Source organism: Vipera berus (assembly GCF_964194415.1).
Source record: "Vipera berus genome assembly, chromosome: 2".
In the NCBI taxonomy this organism is placed as follows: domain Eukaryota; kingdom Metazoa; phylum Chordata; class Lepidosauria; order Squamata; family Viperidae; genus Vipera; species Vipera berus.
In genome coordinates this window covers 152,696,563-152,714,235 of record NC_138203.1, presented here as the reverse complement: position 1 = coordinate 152,714,235, position 17,673 = coordinate 152,696,563, and the positions used below count along the sequence as shown (strand labels likewise).

Below are 17,673 nucleotides of genomic sequence, written 5' to 3'. Positions count from 1 at the left end.
GAAAACATTTTTAAATGTACAGTAAAATCTCAATTTAACAGATCACTTAATGGTGTACATTAAACCCACAAGTACATAATCTACCTCAATTTATGTCATTTGCATAATTACATGACTTGTATAAATGGCATCACTTGCTAGTAAAGGTAAAGGTTCCCCCGCACACGCGTGCTAGTCGTTTCCGACTCTAGGGGCCGGTGCTCAACTCCGTTTCAAAGCCGAAGAGCCAACGCTTGTCCGAGGACGTCTCCGTGGTCATGTGGCCGGCATGACTAGACGCCAAAGGCGCACGGAGCGCTGTTACCTTCCCACCGTAGTGGTCCCTATTTTTCTACTTGCATTTTTACGTGCTTTCGAACTGCTAGGTTGGCAGAAGATCACTTGCTATAAGACCTCAATTTAAATCTTGATACATCAAATGAAGGGGAAATCTGAATAAATAAATAGTCTACTGTATCCAAAGTCTGTTAAACTGAGGGTTTACTGTAGTGTTACATTCTGTACTACTTAAACAGAAGCATAGTTGTATGTAAACAACCACTGTTCATAAACTATGTACAACCAATAACCACCGAGAAAGATATTTTAAACTCAAAACTCTGTATTAGCTCTGATCAAAATCAAAGTGAAATCTTACCTTCTTCCAAGCTACCAGGAACAGGGAAGGCAATATGGGAGGCACTGCTCTTATCTTCAGTTATGGTTCCCTAAAATAAATAAAATAATAATAAAATTATAAAATAAAATAAAAAAATAAAAATAAAATAAAATAAAATAATAAAATAAAATAAAATAAATAAAAATAAAATAAAATAAAATAAAATAAAATAAAATAAATAACGTAAGTCATGGAAATATCAAAATGTAAATCATACAGGGGCCACCTGCTGCTCAAAATGATTTCTCAATGCCTTCAATGTTCTTTTTGATCGTGGTGTTGAAGTATGGTTCACACAACCAAAACCTGACACCCCTGCTTTCCTTCATTTTAGATAAGCCACTAAACAAAACAATGTTAGAAAAGATTTAAAATCTTTAAAAAAAATGTGTCATTTATCAGTATGACAGAAATCATGCTCTTCACCCCTTCAGGAGCCTAGCTCTGATTTAGCCTATGAGTCATGTATAGCATTAACACTACTTTATTGTTAACAGCTAATCAAGCACAATTCCATGGGGCTAGTCCTTACGGTCAAATACCTTTCCCAATCTTGAATGTTCAGTGATTGTGCCGCTGACTCCTCTGAGGACCGTGCTGATGCAATACAGTTCACAGTGCATGCTCCAGTGCTTTTCTGAGGTTGTTCAGCTACTGTTTTGAACAATTATTGAACTAACTGACTGCAGGTTTTTAAAAGAACCTGACATATAGCAATACCTCATTTCTAAGGTGTCATCCTATGTTGCTGCTAATTATTTACTGTTTTCTAGAACAATAATGTTGAACAATTACATCTCTGAAACAAATAGTTGGTTCAGTTGCAGGAGGAAAAAATAATTAAGGGGTCCCATCAAAGATTCAGCAGCAAAACTATTGTATATCACTCTATTAATCAATATTATTTCTAAGTACAACTGAACCATGTTCTCCCATGTTTGTAAACGACAGGAAACTGCTAGTATTTGGGGGCCTGAAACCCCACTATATATTCAAGATGCTCAGTTGGGCAAAGGTCGCAATATATAACAAGAGGAATGGGAGACGGTGAGGCCCAAGGTCTGCCATTCCCTCACTGAGCTGTTCTGATATCTTGCCCACCTGATGTCGTTTGACAATGTCTTTCAGCTTGGCTTGCAATTTGGGGTCAATATCTGGATGCAGATAAATGTTAGGACGAGATAGACAATTGTTCTGAGAAAGAAGAAGAAGAAAAAAACCAGAGAAAATTAAGTGTTTTGGGCTCAGATTAAAAAAACTGAGGTTTTTTTTTTTTAAAAAAAACAGGCCACTTTACCTGTACCAGAGATTTTTCAATCGTCATGAACATCTCCACATTTCGATCCATCCGCGAGGGATTCTGGAAATCAAAACGTCGCCTTTTTGGGGGGGAGGAAAAAAACAACAGCCTTCAATAAAAAGCAGAGTTCATATTTTGTAAATAACCTATTTTACAACTAGGCAGGACAGAGGCATTTCATAAAGTCCGATGTCTGAGGCTGGATATCCCAAACCTGCTATTATAGATCTTGATTCATCCTGGATTAAAAGACTGACTTCTACATGAAGACTGTTCTTTTTATTCCTGAAGCAAATGAAAGTGTGCATCAGGCAATTCCAGTATCATAAAATACTCTCCTAAACAAAGCAGCCATAGCATCTCCCTACCCATTACTACTACCTACGCCACAAGAACAGCCCTGTTCAAAAAAGATACATTTGCCAGGATAGAAATAGCATTGTACTGGGGAGTTCCAAGTTCAAGTCCAATATTTCAATGGATGCTTTTGAACAAATCACTTTTTTTCAGCCCAACCTCTCTTAATTTTATTTTTTTAATGTAATTGTTTCAATAGTCTTAATCATTGAAAGGTTCCCCATTCCTGATCTAAAGAATAAGATTCCTTCTATCCATGATATGGTGTTGCCCAAACATATAGACAGACCTGGCTTCTATTACTGACAACTGGCTGGATTTTAGGCTTTACAGGACCTATGATGCTAAAGCTAGGGGAGAAGGAAGGTTGCTGTAATTTGTGAAACCCTTGTAATGATGGGAAGCACTACATCACAAGCTGAAGTACTGACTGCCTAGTTGTGGCACTCTACAACCTCCTGAACTTCATGTTGGGGTTGGGATTGAAGGAATTATCAAGGGCTTTGGTCCTAGGGGATTAAAATCTCCATGCCCTAAAGATGGTTTTAGTGTAACCCATGAATTCATAGCTTCCACAGGATTGTCTCAGAGAATTGTCTCTCTGACATACACGGGGAAGTACACGATGGAAGCAAACACCTGATTTGGCCTTTACTTTGGAGCAGGGAATGAAATAATGGGATCACTTCAAAGACAGGATCTGGAAATCTGGTGTACAACTTTTCTTTGCTAAATGGGGAGAATATACCACGCTTGGTCCTATTAGATCTCCTGTTCACCTGCAGTGCCTCTAACCTTGATATTTTTATGGTTCACCTGCAAGGTGGAGAGTTGGATACACTCCTTTGTGCTGGTTCCACTCTTACCTCAGTGGGCAGTTCTAATCAGTGGTCATGATTGGGAGGATTGGAACTCCCATCCCTGGGTACTCCAGCATGGAGTACCTCAAAGTTTAGTGATTCCATCCATTTTATTTAACATGTACATGAAACTACTGGAGGAGATCATTCGGCAGTTCAGGGTGAGTGTCATCAACGTGCAAATAACATAGTTATGCATTGCTACTTTGGGCCAAGCCAAAGATGGCCCAAAAGCACTATATCGTTGCCCAGAGGATCTAGATGGAGCAAAAAAAGCCCAAATTAAATCTAGCCAATTTTGTCAACAAATATCTGAGCAAAAGCACTATATCGTTGCCCAGAGGATCTAGATGGAGCAAAAAAAGCCCAAATTAAATCTAGCCAATTTTGTCAACAAATATCTGAGCAACTTAGTAATACTGGCTACTATAGCCATTCTAGATGGAGTCATACTCTCACTTCAGGGGTTAATTTATGACCTGGATATTCTCCTGGAGCCTGCTTAAACTGCAGATAGAAATTGTGACTCCAGTTAATGCACCAATTGCCACCTCTCTTGGCCCAAGATGCTGTTGTAACATTCCCTGGTCATCACTCAATTGAATTACTGTAACATGCTCTATGTGGGGTTGCTTCCAAAAGTGACCTCAAAGCTACAGATCGTAGAAATGTAAGCAGCTAAACTCCTGACAGAACAACCCTGCCAGGCTGGTATAATTCTTATCCTGAAGTCATTGCACTGATTGACAGTTGGTTTCCAATCCCGCTTCAAGATAGCGATCATTGCTTTCAGTGCAGCACTGGCATGCATCAGACACCACTCTGTAAACATTGGATCTGCCTGTTTGATATAGTCATTAAGACAAGGTCTATTACAGGTTCCCTTCCTCACAAAATTCATAGGGTATAGACGAGGCAGAGAGAGTAAAGATGACTTTGGCAGACAGAAGGAAGATCCATTAACAAGGCAAAAGAAGATAAAACGTTATTTAACAAGGAGGGAAGATTATGAAGGTATTTCAGACAGCCTCCCCCAGCCACCAAACTTACATGAAGACAAAAGAGGAAGAATGGGAAGCTCATTCAGATTTGCAAGGTTCTGTTACTATAGGCAATCTTAAGAAAAGTATTTTCGCTCGGATCCGGACCGGCCTGGACTCTGACTGGGCAGAGTCTGATGTGGAGGAATCAGGCGGTCTTGAGCATGTTATCTGGACTGAGTTCGACCCTGTTTCCCCTGATGATGTGGACAGGATCATGGGGAGACTGAGCTCCACCACCTGTTTGTTGGATCCGTGCCCCTCCTGGCTAGCTTATGCGGCTCGGGAGGGAACACGAGGCTGGTTCCATGCAGTAATAACTGCTTCTTTGAAGGAGGGTGTCTTCCCTGCCGCCCTGAAGGAGGCGGTGGTGAGACCCCTCCTCAAGAAGCCTGCTTTGGACCCGGCTGTTTTAAACAACTATCGTCCAGTCTCCAACCTTCGCTTTCTGGCGAAGGTTGTTGAGAGTGTGGTGGCGCATCAGCTCCCTATGTTCCTGGAGGAAACTGATTATCTGGACCCGTACCAATCGGGCTTCAGGCCCGGACACAGCACGGAGACGGCATTGGTCGCACTGGTGAATGATCTCTGGAGGGCTAGGGACAGGGGCTGCTCCTCTGTCCTGGTCCTATTAGATCTCTCAGCGGCTTTTGATACCATCGACCATGGTATCCTGCTGCGACGTCTCAGGGGGTTGGGAGTGGGAGGCACCGTTTTACGGTGGTTCTCCTCCTACCTCCAGGGCCGCTCGCAGTCGGTGTTGACAGGAGGGCAGAGATCCGCCCCGAGGTCTCTCGTTTGTGGAGTTCCTCAGGGGTCGGTTCTCTCGCCTCTCCTGTTCAACATCTACATGAAGCCGCTGGGTGAGATCATTCGTGGTTTTGGGGTGGGGTATCACCAGTACGCTGATGATACCCAACTTTTTCTTTCCACCCCAAACCAACCCAGTGATGCCCTCTCCGTGATGTCCCGGTGCCTGGAGGCGGTTCAGGTCTGGATGGGGAGAAACAGGCTTCGTCTCAATCCCGCCAAGACTGAGTGGCTCTGCATATTGGCGTCTCGGGTTAACCATGTTATTCCACCTCTAACGATGGGGGGTGAGGTGTTGCCCCCCGTTGATAGGGCTCGCAACTTAGGCGTCCTCCTGGATTCACGGCTCAATTTTGAAGATCATATAGGAGCCGTGACCAGGGGGGCTTTTGCACAGGTTCGCCTGGTGCGCCAGTTGCGTCCCTATTTGGACCGAGACGCCCTACGCACAGTCACTCATGCGCTTGTGACCTCCCGTTTGGACTACTGTAACGCTCTCTACATGGGGCTGCCCTTGAAGACCACTCGGAGGCTTCAACTGGTGCAGAATGCGGCCGCGCGAGTTGTAATGGGGGTTTCCCGATACTCCCATGTAACACCTCTACTCCGCGAGCTGCATTGGCTTCCGGTTGCCCTCCGGGTGAAATTCAAGGTGCTGGTTATCACCTATAAAGCCCTACATGGCCTGGGTCCGGGTTATTTGAGGGAACTCCTGCTGCCGGCATCAAACGCCCTTCGCCCAGTGCGCTCCCACAGGGAGGGTCTGCTCAGGGTTCCGCCGGTGAGAGATTGCCGGCGGGTGACACCCAGGGATAGGGCCTTCTCTGTGGGAGCGCCTGCCCTCTGGAACCAGCTGCCGGTGGAGCTGAGGACTGCCCCCGACCTCCGATCATTCCGCCGGGGCCTGAAGACCTGGCTCTTCGAGCTCTCGGGCCCAGACTGAGGAGGAATTTTTAATTTGGGGTTCTTTTTTAACTGACTACAGGGTTAATTTAATTTCTTTTTTAATTTGGTTCTTAATTTTTGTATTTTGGATTTTTAATTCCCTGTAAACCGCCCTGAGTCCTCAGGGAATAGGGCGGTATATAAATACAATTAAATAAATAAATAAATAAATAAATAAATTTTTAGGCCTACAGGCTGTCTATTTCTTGGTGTGGTCTACTTTATATGGCTTTTATCAGGTGACAAACGTTCTGTGTGGCAGTTACTACTTTGTGGAATACTCTTCTCCCAGTGGTATGGATAGCCCCATCCCTGCTAACATTTTCTAAACAGACCAAGGCAATCTTATTTCAGCATGGGTTCAACTCTGTTTATTTGTTGAATTCTATGGGTGTCCATGGCACTTATTGATGACCTTTTCTAAAAAAATGTTATTTTAATTTTGCATGCTGGGCTTTTGTTAACTTTGACTTTATATTCTGCCCTACCAAAAGAATGGAGTGGGCTATAAATACTGTGAAAGAAATAATAGAAAATATTTAAGAGAGGTCATTAGGAAGACAAAATACACGATTTCAGTTACAACCCAGTATGCCATTGTTCAATAACCTCAACTTCCAATAAAATGAAAGGGAAAAGGAATGTAAAGCAATAATGCAACACTCTTTAACACAGGTACAATTTATTTCTTCTTAAAACATTTATACTTCCCAAATATATCAATAATTTCTTCTTGAAACAGGATTTTCTATCATAAAAACACAGATTGCTATTATTTCATAACACGTAGTAAGAATAATAAATAGAAGGCTTACCATCCTTGGTCACTCTTGAATTTATAAGCTGCTGCAAGGATGTGACATAGGGCGCCACCAGCTTTGAAATCTAAGAAGCATTTAATCTATAATAGGCAGAGGAAGCAAAAAAAAAGTTAATTCAACTTCATCTGCTCCAAAAAGTTCCCTTTCATTCTCCTTTCCCTTCTCTCTTCAACATTTTCATTCTTTTCCTCCCTATTTCCTTTTGCTCTTCAAACAAATGGAACATTTATTTCCCAAAGATTAACACAACAGAAAGGAAAATGTTCAGGGAGATCACATTAACGAGGAGTCTAGAATTAATTTTATTTTCTTAATTGTCAGGCAGATTCTTCTCTGATTCTGCCTAAAAAAAATAAAGAAAGCAATTCCACTTTGCACAAACTTGCACATTGCAAGCTGAATTTGCATAATCTTTCTCTTTCTTTCTTTCTTTCTTTCTTTCTTTCTTTCTTTCTTTCTTTCTTTTATGCATAATTACTATGTGTTAGGAAGAAAAGAAGAGGAGGTTCAGCTCAGATTCAAAAGTGACATCTGGTCAATGCTGTAAATGTTGCTCCTTGAAAAGTTAGTTTCCTATCGCATTTTCACAACAATCTAAAAATGAAACTGCAAAGATGTAAAGGAACTATGAAAGTACAGCAGAATTTTTTAGCATCAAAAATCTGTCAACCTTGATCAAAATATAAAACAGTTCTGTTCTGCACGTGAACACATTGTGTATATTTCTCTTAAGAGAAACATTACATGATTGCAAGCAACATGACTGCATTAGAAGATACGTATTATGCTTGCCTTAGAATGATGCACTATGCTATTCCACAAAGAGCCAGCATTAAAATACATGGTTTGTATCGGCAATCCCCATGATGCTACGAGCTGTTCCATAAATTATACCAACTATAACCCTAGAATTTTGGTCAGTGCCATTTCAAATTACAAGTAAAATTTTGGCTGGTGTTATTTCCTTACATAAACTTCTCTATAGCATCAGATAAAAATGTTTGGTATGCCCCCCCATACTTATTTCCTATCTACAGGAGGGTTTCTACATAAAGGTCTTATATTTTGAAGAGTCTGATGGATCACTCAAGTCTTACATTACTAGGCTATCCAAGGGATTACTGCTCTGCTGAGTATTATCTTCTACAATTACTCAATATTGTTTTCTGAAAAATTAAGAAAACTTTGGCACTTACTGGCAACTTTGTGAGCGGTGCATTGCTGACATGCTTCCCAAATACTTCCTCTTGGAACTGCAGCAGCTGTACCACTAGGTTGGATAATGATTTATTGGTAGGGGGTTCTGCTTGAATGTACTGTGAGGGGGGGAAAAGGATTGAGACTTTAGGTAAATCCAAGCCAAGTCTTCCTAGTAGCTTCGCTTTTAAGTCACAACCAAGCGGTACCAAGAAAGCATCCACCTTCAATTTTGGTTTGAAACAACTAATAGGGAGTTAAGTCCCAATCTATAATGAGATTACAACTTTTTTCTTTATCTTAAAAGAGAAAGGAAATAGAGAAAAGGAAACTCCGGATAATATAGGAAAACATTAAAACTAGATCCCATTTCACCTGCTAGGATTAAAAATTGGGAACAGTACTCCTTGAGAGATCTAGTTCTACATACAAAGAACCAGAATTTTTCTTTTTAGAATTTGCAGTCATAGTTCATTTAGTATACTTTCTAAGAAATCTTAATGGGACCATTACAATGTTTAAAATTCTCAACAGAACTGTGGATATTGGTTACCAACATGAGTATTGCTAGCAAAAAAAGAAAAAGAAACAAAAAGAAAACCCCCTACCTTATTGATCACATTTTTTATTTAATTTAAACTGGCCAGAATTTTACAATGTGGATAGTGTATCGCCCAACTTTACTATAAACTAATTTTATATTAGATTATGTGGGATACAGCATTTTTTTAAAGGCCATTATTTTGGCCTCAGATAATGCTACTGACATTGATGTAAACTAGTTCATGTTACTCAATGCTCATTTCATTTCTCAATAGATAAAACAGGATTTCTTTCACATATCAATTCTTAGAAATCTCTTCTAGACATGAAAAAACTGAATCCAGTATCATATAAAAGTATATACATGGTCTCCTTTTGCGGTTCTTCATATATCCTCAATTACATATTAATTGTATATTCTCCAGAGATTGGGGGACTCTGATGCAAAATCTGGGAGTCACAGGAAAAGAAGTTTTTCTCTTCTGGTTTGTTAGTGGGAACACCTTCTCCTGATGTTAGAATACCAATAGATTAGGACTGATTAGCACAGTTTGGAGACATTGCAAATGCTAATAAATTGCCTATTACATTCCTCCTGCTTCAAATTCTGCTTCTTAGTGGCTTGTCTATTATCCTACTGTTTTTTAAGGAAATATGTTAGTTAGGGAAAATGAGATGCATGAGGAATTTACTTTTCCTCTTCAAACAAAAAGGACATAGTTTTAATTTGGGAGATGGGAAAGAAAACAGTTGTTGAATATAAATAGACCAAAACTAATTCTGTATATATTTATGTAGAATTTCATCCATGTTCAAATATATTTATTCTGTTCAAGTGTACATTGGACTATAAACGTTTTAAAAAGTGTATTTTAAGGAAACATAAGTTTTTAACATTGCTTACGGCAATTATATTGCACTGTTATATAATAGTGCGCTATTGCATTAACCTTAACAAAGATCAAGGATCTACAACTTTCCTTCATAAGTAGAAGATGGATATGCATGAATGTCACTTAGCTGTTGATTTGGCCAGAAACGGGAATGTGTGTATACATTGACAAGGAAAATGCCTAAATAGAATTTACTTAGCAAAAATATTAGCATCCTATTGTTGGACTGCCTGTTACTAATTTTTAGTAATAATAGTTTAGGATACAAATGGGAAAGGAAATGGGCAAGAGATTTTTAATTTAATTTAATTTAATTTTATTAGATTTATAATAGAGATATGAACTTCTAGGAAAATGGTGAGCTGTCAGGACACAAGCAGTCACTCTAAAAAGTGTTGCCTGAGGATTCAGCTACTCTCCTCCTCTTGAAGGTAAAAAAAAGCCTGAGAACCAAGGTTCTGTGCTGCCTGCAGAAAGGCTGTAGTCCCCAAACAGAAGAGCCATGAGGATATAGAATATCCTATCTAACTTAATACCATGACTCAGAGTCACCCCTTCTATACTGTTTATGGACATAAATGTTTGGATGTGCGTGTGTACATGTGTGTGTGTGTGTATGTCTATAAAATGAATACCATGGATTCTAATAGTGTTTTGGCTTTTAGCTCCTTTCACCTGACTAGAGCCTGAAAAGAAAATGTGAAAGAAGCAACTAGCTGAACATGCAAATAGCATGAAAGAACAAAAGCAATAATTCTGATTATTCTTCCTGACCAGAATTCTCTTGCAAAAATGGGGCCCAGATGTAACACTGTAAGCAAAGCACTGCCAAATTTGGCGAACAAGAATCCATTAAAGAAATAAACAAAAGCAAAGCTAAATATTTGAAGGAGATTAAGGGAAAAATAAGAACAAGCGCAGCCCATCCACCTCCAAAAGAAAGATGCTCCACAACCTGTAAGCTTTCGCCCAGCCAAAGGCCACACTTATTATAATTAGGAAAGAAACGGTTGAAGTCAATTGATGGGTTGCTTATAAGAAGCTGAAGTGTCAAGGAAGGAAAAGTTTCAATGGAAAGGAAGGGTTAGCATCCAGAGGACAATAGGGCAGCAGGTGGAACCAGCCAGATGCTAAAAGGTCAAAGAGGGAGTCTCGAATTCAACCAGTCTGGAACTGAAACCACCCGTCACAATTGCAAGAAGGGAGGATCTGCTATTCCATCGGGACCAGAGTTGATTCAATCGATCGATGAATTTCTTATTTTGGCTGAGGAAAGCGGGGACGAGCAGCCAGGTGGAGTGAAAAGGGGAATTTTGGAAGAAGAGGGGCCGCGGTTTTAAAGGACCCTCCGGGAATTGGGGTGGGGTCAACAGAAATCCCACCATCTATACCTCTACGGGGAGGGAAATCTCGCCTCTCTTCAGGTCATGCATTCCTCCTTCCCAATTTGGCAATGCCATCACCACCCACCCCGCCTCCTCTCCCCCCCGAAGGGGCCCATCTTGCTGGGGAGAAAAGGGAAAAAAAGAAGGAAAGGAGAGGCGGTGGGCATCTCGGCCTGGGAGCAGAAGGATGGCGAGCACCGGGGTGGCTTCTGCGACGGGAGGGGGGAAGCGGAATGGGAGGAAGAGAAGCGCCCTTTCCCTCCCCCGGGAGCTTCCAGAAGGTGTCGCCTAAACGGCGGGGAGGAGCACCGGCAGGCCCAGGCCTGGCCAGGCCGGTACCTTCTTGTAGTTCTTGCCCAGCCAGACCCGCGTGCTGTCGAACTGACTAACGGTGTCCGAGGCCTCGTAGTACTTGACGTTGGGGCCGCCGTCCTTCTTCCGCACCGCCATTTTCCCAGCGCCGCCGGCCTGGGCCGCGCCGCTCTCTCGCTGCGCGCCGCCACCGCGGTCGCCAGCGCCTCGCTGCGCCCTCTGCCGGCCGCGCGACTGCTCTGCCTCCCGATTCCCGAAAGCAGCGGCCCCTGCCGGCGAAAAGGAGGAGAAAGCCTGACCGCTGAGGGTAGCCCGGGTCGAGCTGGCCTCCTGCTGTCCCGAGGTGGTCTTACACCAGGGGGTCTTCAAACTTGGCCCTTTTATGACTTGTGGACTTCAACTCCCAGAATTCCTCAGCCAGCAAAGCTGGCTGAGGAATTCTGGGAGTTGAAGTCCACAAGTCATAAAAGGGCCAAGTTTGAAGACCCTGTACACGGAGCGGAAAGCGGGAAATGCCTTCGCTGAAAGAACAGCCTTCCAGCCCATAGCTAAATAATAAAAAGAACGCGTTTGTTCTGTGGGCTTTTCATTCTACAGCGGTATCTGTGCAGGCAGGGGGCTAAATCATGACGGTTTCGTTAAATTTAAAGTTTCATCGGTGGCACCTATATTTCTACCATCCTTGCTTCCTTCCCGATGCTCCGCTGTGGAGCGGGAGGAAACACACCCCAAACTGTGGCTACCTCGTTTGGAAGGGTCAGCCGGCGAATTTCTGTTTCTAGCTCAAGAAAGAAATCCCGATGAAGGAAATGGCTGACGAGGAGGAAGATGATCGTCCAAGCGTTTAGGTTATCTTAAAAGAGCTGGATTGGAAATCGCCTGGGACGTGATAACCCCCCAGGAAAACCTGCCGCCCGTCTCGGCTGCGATTCCAAAAGATCTCCTTCGGCGCGACGCGATCGAGTTGTGTAAAACGCTTGTGGCAAGTCGGCTTAGTGAGAATTGGCGCCCAGATCTGTTTGTTTTCACGAGCCTTCCCCTTCCTTTTCGCATTGGAAGCCTGCGGGCAGGGATGGTCTGGTTTTGTGTGGAAAACATCAGATTTTTTTTACAGAAATGAGGACCCAGATTGTTGGGGGCAATCAAGCTGACTTTGTAATAATGCCGCTTGGGGTGTGTGTGAAAGCCCTAATAAGCAGGCATATACATAGAATGAAGGCTACTGCTAAGCTTGTAAGCCGCCCTGAGTCTTCGGAGAAGGGCGGGATATAAATGGAATTAAAATAAAATAAAATAAAAAATAAATGTTTTAGCACCAAACGAACACGTCCCCCTATATTGCTTATCTGCATCTCTTTCGGATCAACTGCAAGAATCCGGGATTTCCCTTGACCTGGTAAGAAGGAATGGGAAATCTTTTAGGGGACGTCCTAAAGATGTGACAACCTCAGTGTCGGGTCATTTCCTTTAACGATGTAGCACGATTTAGAAAGGCACTCTGTACATGCGCAGGAGCAATTCTTGAGTACTAATGCACGCTTCCTAGAGTTCAACCCAGTCTTCTGCAAAGAGGAGACCAGAACAGGTTAGCTTGAGGAAGGGGGGGAATAAGACGGAGGTGGAAAAGTTAGAAGGACAAATTGGAAACGGGGGTGAAGTTCAAAAATGGAGTCCGTATTGCGACTACGCCAGGCAGGCAGAGAAGCCATGCAGGCGAGAAGTACATGAGCGCCAAGGCGTCGAGAAAAGAGCATCGTTGCTTTCTTTTAGCTGAGCGCTGAGTTGGGCCGGCGGGAAAGCTTTTCGCCTTCTCCCCTTTCCCGAAAAGAGGGTTTCCACCGCGGCGTCCTCTTCTTTCTTTCCCGCTTTCCAGAAAGGAACCAAGAGAAAAAATAATAATAATCCAGCATCTCGATGGATCTGTCTAGCTAAAGCTCCACGCAGCCCTGGCCTGAGAGTCACGGTGGCCGAGTGGTTAAGGCGTTGGACTCGAAATCCAATGGGGTTTCCCCGCACAGGTTCGAATCCTGTTCGTGACGACGATCTCGTTTTGATGGCGAGCGATCCCACCAGCTTTTGATGATCGCCGACTGGAAAAGGGAGCCCGCTGGAAAGCAATGGGGAAAAAGAAAAAGAAAAAGAAAAAAAACACACGTGGTGGGACGGAGAGAGAACGAGTCGCTCCGGCCTTCAAGGCAGTCCGTGTGAAGGAGCTCGATTGGGCGGCCTCCCGTTGAAGAAACAAAGGACATGCGCTGGCGGAGCTCGCTAGCTTGTGGATCACGCGCTTCGTAGACCAAGATCGTGTCACTTCAGGCAGGGCGTGGACGGAAAGCAACTTACTGCTCCTCGCATTTTCATTTTTGACTCGGGCAGCAAACTCGCTTGACGGTGGCTTTATCGTCCATATTCGGCTAAGCTTGATTTTTGTGGTAGCTGCGATTGCAAAAGGTAAAAGAGCAGGAAAGAAATCTCAACAAAACAACTTTGCCATGCTAAGAATGTGGGCGTGACCTGCCCATCTAGATGATCAGGAGTTGAGCTCGTTTGTTGGTGCCTTTCCCTTTGTAGAAAATGTCACCCTCCATATTTTGTAAATAAATTCGGTAAAGCAATAAAACACAGCATAGATTTGAAGGAATTGGCAATTTAAATGGACTGGAACGGACTACTGCAAGATCCTTTTTGCATAGTTCCCCAAAGCTATTTTCACGGATACTAAATCTGGACAACTGGGTGCAGAGGATTAATAATGTCAAAATACGATACACAGCATGCGTGCACACACTATACTGGGATAAATACACTCTACGTAACACCCAGTTTGATGAGTTCACTTAACATCTTAGCCCATAACACCCTGAGGGAAGAGCCATGTCTTAAAAGGCCTTCTTAATGCGCTCAGGGTTGTGGAGAGAGATGCTGTTTCCAGGGCACGAGTGACAACAGTCACCCTGTGGTAAGGGTAATCCCGTGGTAAGATGGGTGGCCAATAAATGTAATAAATAAAATTAATAAATAAACAGAGAAGGCATACCTCATGGGTCACCTGTGTGTGCGTGTCTGTGTGTGTGGGGGTTATTGATGGGATGAAAGCAAGCTGGCCAGTCTGATCCTATGGGATAGGCAAAGACAATCGGAGACAAATCTGCAGACTCTTCTAATCTCACCACTAAATTGTACCTTCCAATGTGACAGAAGAAAGGAAGTTAGTACTATTTTATTTGATTTTTGTTTGAAGTAGCTGCCCATTTCCAAGTCCAGAATACTGAAGGTATTTCTGGGTGAACATGAGGTCAGGGAACCTAAGTACAGTTTGTTCATTTTGCATCAGTTGAACTTCGATTCCACCTGAAATCCCATCCCCAGAAGTCCCCTGATTTTGTGAACCATCTTGGAACAGCGCCTCACCATGGACAGCATAGCCTGAGGTGTGCTATGCTGGGAATTTAAAGGAAGTTCCTGTCTGCCCTCTGCTGGGAGAGAAGCTGAAGAGCTGCCATTTTGAATTTAAAAATTGCAACCATCAGGAACCGGCTGAAGCCAAGACTAGTGGCTTTGGGGAAAAGCTGCCTCAATGGAGATTGGCTCAATTTCTACTCCCTTGTATACTCTGAGTACAATCTGCCTACTTTCCACAGTACATATGCTAGGCCAGGCCTGACCCTAGGAAAAGTATTTCTTGTTTTGCTCTCTAGGAGCAGAAGGGAAGTTATGTTCCCAATTCCTGCACTGTTTTCCTGCCTTGGAAAATGAAGTGCTATTTGCCAGTCCGATTGGGCAAAGCTATTATTTATACAGTACAGGGCAGCTCAGTAGAGAAGATAAATTGAAGCTGGCTTTTTTGGCCTGGGAATTGGGGAGAGATCTTGCTCTTTGGACACACATGATAGCAATATTTGGGAACTTTTTTGTCTGTATGTTCTCAAATCAGTATTTGCTCCTGGCAACAGCCTAATTAGTCCCTGAAGTTTTCTTGACAAGATTTTAAAATGGTTTGTCCTTGCCTCCTTCCTAGAATTGAGAAGCCTAAAGTCACACAGCTTTGTTGATGTTAGCTGCAAAGTCGTGTCCGACCCATCGCGACCCTATGGACAACGTTCCTCCAGGCCTCCCTGTCCTCTACCATCTTCTGGAGTCCATTTAAGCTCACGCCTACTGCTTCAGTGACTCCATCCAGCCACCTCATTCTCTGTCATCCCCTTCTTCTCTTGCCCTCAATCTTTCCCAGCATTAGGCTCTTCTCCAGTGTGTCCTTCCTTCTCATTAGGTGGCCAAAGTATTTGAGTTTCAACTTCAGAATCTGGCCTTCTAAAGAGCAGTCTCCTGTAGGACTGACCGGTTTGATCGCCTTGCAGTCCAAGGGACTCGCAGGAATCTTCTCCAGCACCATAGTTCAAAGGCCTCAATTCTTTGGCGCTCAGCCTTTTTTATGGTCCAGCTTTCACTGCCATACATTGCACCTGGGAAGACCATAGCCTTGACTATACGCACTTTTGTTGACAGGGTGATGTCTCTGCTTTTTAGTGTGCTGTCTAGATTTGCCATGGCTTTCCTCCCCAGGAGCAAGCGTCTTTTAATTTCTTGGCTACAGTCCCCATCTGTAGTGATCTTGGAGCCCAGGAAAATAAAATCTGTCACTACCTCCATTTCTTCCCCATCTATTTGCCAGGAATTGAGAGGGCCGGATGCCATGATCTTGGTTTTCTTAATGTTAAGTTTCAACCCAACTTTTGCACTCTCCTTCTTCACCCGCAACAAGAGGCTCTTTAGTTCTTCTTCACTTTCTGCCATTAGAGTGGTATCATCTGCATATCTTAGGTTGATATTTCTTCCGGCAATCTTAATTCCAACTTTTGATTCATCTAGCCCTGCCTTTCTCATGATGTGCTCTGCATATAAGTTAAATAGGCAGGGTGACAGTATACAGCCTTGCCGGACTCCTTTCCCAATTTTGAACCAATCAGTGGTTCCGTGTCCAGTTCTCACTGTTGCTTCTTGGCTCACATATAGGTTTCGCAAGAGACAAATAAGATGGTCTGGTATGCCCATCTCTTTAAGAACTTGCTACAGTTTGTTATGATCCACACAATCAAAGGCTTTAGCATAGTCAATGAAGCAGAAGTAGATGTTTTTCTGGAACTCCATGATCCAGCGTATGTTGGCAATTTGATCTCTAGTTCCTCTGCCTCTTCGAAATCCTGCCTGTACTTCTGGTAGTTCTCGATCCACATACTGCTGAAGTCTAGCGAGACTAGAACTCCTTGTTTCCCATTTTTTAGCCTGGTACCTTAATCACTACACCAAACTGGCTCTCTTGGAAAATCTACTTAAGTTTACAGTATTTAACATTGCTTTTTGGTTTTACATGCCACTACATGAGTTGAACCACCTGTGCCCTCCAGATATTGAACTACAATTCCCAGCATTTGTTGCCATTCATAGTTCAGTTAATTACACTATTGGAAGCTATAGTTCAGCAATACCTGAAATATCCCATTCCTGTTCAAATACCTTAACATACTTTAATGCTAAACACAGGAAAATAGAACAGTATTTATAAAAGTTCATGGACCCAGGGACAGCTTAATGTCCTGCTTTTAAGAATTGAAAACAATTATTTTGATTATTTTCTTTAGGCTCCATGTGGCTCCAGGGACGTCTAAAGTAAAGGTGGAAGGCAGCTATAACCTAGCAGTTATGAAACAGTAGAAGTCATACTGGCAGAAAGGAAAGAAGAAAAAGCTGACTCAATCTGAGGAAGAAGCAGAGGAAGCTGTGGAAAGTAATGGAAGAAATCAGTGAGCTTTGCAGGTTGATCCAACTTGGCTGGGATGAAGGAAATAGAATGTCATCTTGGAGATCTGGGGAAAGTTAGGCTACAATAAAAAAATGTGGGTAATTGAACAAGAGTTTAAAAGAGTGCTTGTGCTTGGGAGTTTGTATTCAGAATTTTGGACAAGTTACTTATCATTTAGCTTTACCTATTTGATCTGCTGTGAAGTGTTTGGTCACTAGCTACACACATCACTGAAGTCTTTTTTTTTTGCTTACCTAGGAATTTTAACATTTCAAATATGCCTGCTTGTACAGAAAATTTGGAAATCTGCACTATAATCTCCACTTGAGATTAGAGCACAAAACAAATAGGGCTACATCAAAGATTAAGTGCAAGGAACATTAAACCCAACAGAGGGCAAAGAATACATTACAGTATAAATTTAAGCTAACACACCAGTGACCTTGTAACAATTACCTACCCTTTGACTGTTTTGTGCAGGCAAATGAAATATATGGGAAGAATATGGACACTTATAAAGTTTAAAATATTTACAAATATGCAGAAGTCAAGTCCTATTGAAGATGTTAGAATGGTCAAAGATGCAATTCCGCTTATATTGTTTTAATTCAAATAATATAAATGGGAATTTTATTTCTGACCATTCCGATAAACAGAAGGGCTAATTATATCTGAGTAGTCTAAGAGTAGTTTTCAATATCTCCTTGAGGTCATCTAATGGCTATCTGAATTTCTGCAACTCAGATACAATC

At 42.6% G+C, this 17,673-nt stretch overlaps 1 protein-coding gene across 8 annotated transcripts in view; it reads right to left on the bottom strand.

Moving 5' to 3' along the window:
* The window catches only part of SMARCC2 (SWI/SNF related BAF chromatin remodeling complex subunit C2), a 38,170-nt gene extending 26,838 nt beyond the window's left edge, over positions 1-11,332 (bottom strand). For 7 of the 8 annotated variants that reach the window (XM_081315815.1, XM_081315821.1, XM_081315822.1 and 4 more), the window contains exons 1-6: positions 11,149-11,332; positions 7,988-8,107; positions 6,786-6,871; positions 1,956-2,037; positions 1,760-1,852; positions 638-707 (exon numbers count right to left, since the gene is read on the bottom strand). In XM_081315815.1, the coding sequence (XP_081171941.1) occupies positions 638-707; positions 1,760-1,852; positions 1,956-2,037; positions 6,786-6,871; positions 7,988-8,107; positions 11,149-11,259 (562 nt within the window). In that variant the 5' untranslated portion in view covers positions 11,260-11,332. The remainder of the gene's footprint in view (positions 1-637; positions 708-1,759; positions 1,853-1,955; positions 2,038-6,785; positions 6,872-7,987; positions 8,108-11,148) is intronic. The other variant, XM_081315816.1, reaches the window with a different exon arrangement.
* Positions 11,333-17,673: the final 6,341 nt, after the last annotated feature.